Source organism: Chrysochloris asiatica, unplaced genomic scaffold, assembly GCF_000296735.1.
Source record: "Chrysochloris asiatica unplaced genomic scaffold, ChrAsi1.0 scaffold00119, whole genome shotgun sequence".
NCBI classification, from domain to species: Eukaryota; Metazoa; Chordata; class Mammalia; order Afrosoricida; family Chrysochloridae; genus Chrysochloris; species Chrysochloris asiatica.
The window spans coordinates 8,690,364-8,696,109 of record NW_006408637.1 but is presented as its reverse complement, the minus strand read 5'-3'; the positions used below and the strand labels follow the sequence as shown (position 1 = coordinate 8,696,109).

General features: G+C 40.7%; 1 protein-coding gene across 1 annotated transcript in view; it reads left to right on the top strand.

Annotated features, from left to right (window-relative positions):
* Positions 1-5,746, top strand: part of ABCB10 (ATP-binding cassette, sub-family B (MDR/TAP), member 10) — a 54,715-nt gene that overhangs the window by 24,552 nt on the left and 24,417 nt on the right. Inside the window, exon 10 of the mRNA XM_006868592.1 lies at positions 1,413-1,492. Coding sequence (XP_006868654.1) covers positions 1,413-1,492 — 80 coding nt within the window. The remainder of the gene's footprint in view (positions 1-1,412; positions 1,493-5,746) is intronic.

Below are 5,746 nucleotides of genomic sequence, written 5' to 3'. Positions count from 1 at the left end.
GATTATATGGTAGGCAAGGACTTTCAGTTCTAAATGCCAGAGGGTTTATTACCAGCAAAGAAATCCCTGAAACAAAAGGTGTCCCAAAGCTAATATAGAAGGTTTGTTAGGCATTTTGTTTGTATAGGGTTCTGGTGTGGTACTAAAGAATGAGCACTGGATTGCAAGATCATTGGTTCAAACCCACCGGCCACTCCTCAAAAATCCTTTGCGGGATCTCTGTGAGTTGGAACTGACTGGATGGCACACCTTTTGAAGTTCAGAGAATCTCTCTCCCCTACTGGCAGCCGGGCGGGAGCGCTGTGGTCTGCAGCCAAAAGCAGGCACCGTGCATGCTGCTGGATTTGCACTGTCCATCAGCCACCCTATTGAGGGACCCAGGGGCTGGCCATTGTCCTTGGCAGAGACTGGAGAAGTGCCAGCTCAGGTTCTTTTCTTTGACGCCTAGTGTGGCCAGAAGTGACTGCTTTACCTTGGAACTTTGGTGATTATTATGACAACTTGAATTGCCGCTCTGTAACTGACTGCTCCACTGAAACCATTTCCAGCTAATGAGGGTCTTCTTCATGGATTTCTCTTCTCTGTGTGTGTGTGTGTGTGTATGTGTGTGTGTGTTTAAAGTGGATTATAACATCTTTAAGAGCAAAGGGCATATTATTTTATTTCTTGATAGCCTGCTCAAAGGACTGTTCATGAAATATATCTTCTGTATGTTTTAGTTTGATTTTAGATGGAGAAAACTGTATGGCTTCTTAGGAAGCAAACAACTGCTATTAAAAATCTAATCATGAACTTAAAAAGAATGTGTTATATGCTTTGGCTTCAAATAGCTCAAGAGCTGCTTATCTGTGGGTAATAATTTGACCCATAAATTCACCAGCTGTGTTAGAATGGGGTTTACACTGCTGGTTGCCTCTGGAATCATTGTCGTGATTTATGTCTACTTGCTGTAAAAACTCAAGTTAAAAAAACGAACAAACAAAACATTGCTGAATTCTATACTTCATGCAAAATGAGGCGCCTGCTGGCACAGGTGCCCTTTCAGCACTGTACCACCTCTGCCAAGAAACACAGACATCACAACTTGCCCCACTCCTACAGAATTCTGTTCTGGGCCGTAACAGCGTGCTAGAGGAATCTGAAAGTGCCCTGCTACCTCGGCAGTATAGGGAGAAGAGCAGGATGGATGAACCAAGCAGGGTACTCATTTAACCACTTCAGGGAGGTGTTAGATTTAGAGAAGTCCCTTTTTGTTCTAAAGTCTCATGAGTTATTTTTAGACTCTATTTAGAGATTTTGAGTTTACTTTTAATCGTTAAAAAATTGAGTCTGGAGTTTTCCCACCAAATCCTACCTGTCTGTTTTTATGAGTCCTATGCAGCTTAATGACCTTTTGCTTTCCCTTCTACAAGGACATATCAGTCTTGATGGTTGTGACATCCGTCAGTTAAATCCCGTCTGGCTGAGATCCAAGATAGGCACCGTGAGCCAGGTAAGAAAGGGACTGATCCAATCCCGATACACATTCGTTTTAGATTGTTTTTATTTTTTGTTTTCTTCTTGGTCTTAATCCTCTCAGGAGAGAAGGAAACTAGTTTCCCAAATGGTAAACTCATCTTGAATGGTGTAGCTGCTTAGGTTTAAAAAATAGTGCTGTTTTCTGAAGACATTAAGCACTTTAACTGGTTAATATACTGACTTTTTGTCAGAAACTACGGAACCGCCTTACTTAGTGATACAGACAGTCTAGAAAATGATAAAATTCTTTAACTGACTTCCTTTACCCCTGCTCCCCATTTTCGTTCTAGCCACTGTCTGTTCCACATAATGTGCTTCAGGGATCAGCAAGCAATGATTTAAACACAAAGGGTCTTCTTTCAAAGAGGTTGCATATTTTGTCCCTTTTTTTTGACTTTTTATGGTTTTATTTTTTGTTGAGAATATACACAGCAGAGCATATACCAATCCCAACAATTTCTGTCCATACAAGTCAGTGACATTGATGACATTCTCCAAGTTGTACCAACCACTCACCCCCAGTAACATAAATTCACTGCCCCCTAAGTTCCCTGTCTCATCTTTCAAGCTCTGCTGTTTTGATACCATATAGTTCTTAAGATGACAATACTTAAGACATAACAGTCTTCACTAGTTAAGCTAAACTATTCTTTGTTTTAAGAAGACTTCAGTGGGTGTTTTTGGCTTAAGGTTTAAAGAATATCTCAGGGCAATCGTTTGGCTCCAGAAAATCTAGATTCCATGAGAATTTGAAACTGTTTGGCATTTTTTTTCTTGTGATCAAGATTCTTTTAAAGGGTGTTTGATCAAAACGTTCAGTAGCCAGGCCCCATGCAGTCTGCTGGTCTCATGGCAAAGGAGGCAGTTGTTCATGGAGGCACTTAGCCCCGCATCCCATTTCCTCTTTTTGTTCCTGACTCTCCTCCTTCCTCTGTTGCTCCAAGCAAATAGAAACCATTGGGACCTTGGCTGGCTGCTTGCAAACTTTTAAGACCCCACCCAGGTACTACACAATGAACAAGGAGGTAGAACAAAACCACTATAAATATTAGGTCAACTAACAGGTATGTCCCATGAAACCATGCCCCTAAACCTCCAAAGCAAGAATCCAGAGCATGAGGTGATTGGTTGGTTGTATATAGTCTGTCTCAGCAGCAACTCTTTTGTTGTTGCTGGGAATAGATCACATACTTTTGCCAATTCAGCTTCTTAACAGCAGTTGTAAATGGATGAATTTTATGCTATATATGAAATATATCTCAGTAAAGCTGTAAAAAACAAAACAAAAAAACCCCCCAAAACTCTCATTACTGTTATTTGATTTCAGAAAATAAAGGTTCAAATCCAAATTTAATTATATTAAATAGGCAAGAAACACCCTATATTAATGCAACTATCAGGCAAAAAATTCAGTTATCTGAAAGGTCTACAATTAACGGATTTTAAACCCACTTGACACTGTGGGCTAATACATCAGACTGCAAAGTTGTTTGAACTGCAAAGTTGGTGGTTCAAGCCCACCAGCTGACTCCTTGGAAACCCTATACAGGGTCACTGTGGGTCGGAATTGACTCGATGGCACTTAACAATAACAACATATCTTCAAAAAAAATCATATTTTGATTTAGCATTTAAAAAATTCCCAATACATACCATTTTATTTTCATTAGGTACATAATATAAATGTTTTAGGATCCTTGATAGATGCAAACATATTATGATGAATCTATAGAACTGAAAAGTTCACTTTCTAGTGCTATTGCATGTACACATACTGCGGTTACCGCTGGGAAATAGCTCCATATATTTATACAGTAATTCCATCAGAGCTTAGCCTTCTGAAGGCTCAATCTAAGAGTAATTAAAAAGACTGTAACAAGAAAGTACATTTCGGGAAGCAGTGTCTGAAATTGGTCTGGTGGCGGTGGTAGTGCTGGTGGTTCTGTGCCACGGAGTTGGTGCCCACTCATAGAGACCTTGTACGGGGTTTCCAAGGCTGTAAATCTTTACGGGAGCAGAAAGCCTCATCTTTCTCTCGTGGAGAAAGATGGTAGTTTTGAATTGCCAACCTTGAGGTTAGCAGCACAATTCGTAACCACTACGCTACCAGAGCTCCTTGAAATTTGTCTAAACTAGCAAATTCTAACTAGATTAGAATAATCTGTGGCACTTAAGAGACTCCCATCCTTTATTTCTTGAATTAGTTTTGAAGCAGTGGCGCCCAGAAACACAGTGAAGGGAATGACTCGGTTCCTAGCTCACACTTAGTAACCCCTGTGTGGGGCAAATGGTTAACAGGTGCGTTTGCTAATGGAAAGGTGGAAGGCTAGAGTTTACCCAGCGATGCCTTGGAAGAAAGGCATGGTGATCTATTGAAAACCCTATGGGACACAGTTGTACACTGACACACATGGTATGTCAGCCCCCGGTAGCGTGGTGTGAAGTTACCGTTGATCTCATTAAAAGGAAAGCAATAAAGCTAACAGCAGCATTACCCCTTCCTGGAGTCTTAATGTGGTGGTGTGGGTTAATGAGTCAGATTGCAAAGTTGGTTTGCATGACAAGGTCGGCAGTTCAAGCTCACTAGCTGCTCCTTGGAAACCCTATACAGGGTTGTTATGAGTTGGAACCGGCTCGACGGCACCTAACAACAACTAATAAGATCATCCTTGAAAATAGTTTCAATTTGCTATAGATTTCCTTACAGAAGAATAAGTAAGAAGTAATCCTTCTGGAGCTCTGGTAGCGCAGTGGTTACGAATCGGGTTGCGAACCGCAAGGTCAGCAGTTCGAAACTACCAGCTGTTCCGTGGGAGAAAGATGAGGCATTCTGCTCCTGTAAAGATTTACAGCCTTGGAAATCCTGTATAGTGTCACTATGAGTTGGAACCGACTCCACGGCACATAACAACAACAACAGTTATTCTTGAAATAAGTGTTAAAATCTTTTAAACATTATAAACATGGGCTAATATATCAAGCATTTTGTATGTTCTGATAGAATAGTAAAGAGTCTGTTTCAATTACAAGATTATCTTTGAAAGTTTTTCAAATGGTCTCTTGCCAAGAGAATAATTGGAGTCTTCATACGTTTAGTTAAATATAAACATCACATACTTTAACTTTCCCCAAAATACTAACTTCATCTTAATTAAGGAAATGGAAACTATTGCCTTCATTTTGTTTAGTTAAATATAAACATCACATACTTTAACTTTCCCCAAAATACTAACTTCATCTTAATTAAGGAAATGGAAACTATTGCCTTCATTTTGTTATATACGTATTTGGGCAAATATAGGCAAACAGCAATAATTTCAAAGCCCTATCACCAAACCTGCAGTCCTAGTGTGGTGCTGTGGGTTAATACGCTAGACTGTCAAATCTGTTTGAACTGAAAGGTCTGTGGTTCAAGCTCACCAGCCACTCCTCAGAAACCCTGAACAGGGTCACTATGGGTTGGAACCAACTGAATAGCACTTAACAACACCACCAACAACCAAACCTAAAGCATTTTTAAAATGCTTAATACCAACTTTATTCTCAATTTAGCAGTTCAATATGAACTGCCAAGGTTTAGTCCAAGTAGTCCTTCAAGTCCAAATAATTGTAGTTGCTTGGAGTTTACAACATAATTAACTTTATAGTTTCTCCCTGACAGCTGCCCAGGGTACAGTCACTCTGTCTTTTGATACCTTCAGTTAGCATGGGTTAACCCTAGTGTTAGAACCATGGAGGTTCATCATCGTCACCAACTCTGGAAGATCAAAATCATGTTTCCATGCCCAGTCGTTCCGAGCATTGCTGCCATCAGAGTTTATTGGCCAACTATCTACTGTGGCCTGTTGGACAGGATCAGTGTTGTATGTGGTCTGGAATTCTGTAACATGGTTGAAAAGCTCTTGGGCCAGCTACTTGGGGATGAAACTCATGGCATTAATGTTGTAGGTGCTCATGGAGAGAGGCTTTGCTGGGCCCTCCAGGACTTCCAAGGTGGCTCTCAGACAGTCATTCATATACATTAGTGGGAGTCTAGTGTTGGGATTCAGGTTGCACTCAAGTTTGTCATTCTGTGTTGTTGTTGTTGTGAGGTGCCATCAAGTCGGCATTGACTCATAGCGACCTTATGCACAACAGAACAAAACACTGCCCGGTCCTGGATCAACCTCATAATTGTTGCCACGCTTGAGCCCATTGATGGCTGCCACTTTGCCAATCCATCTCGTTA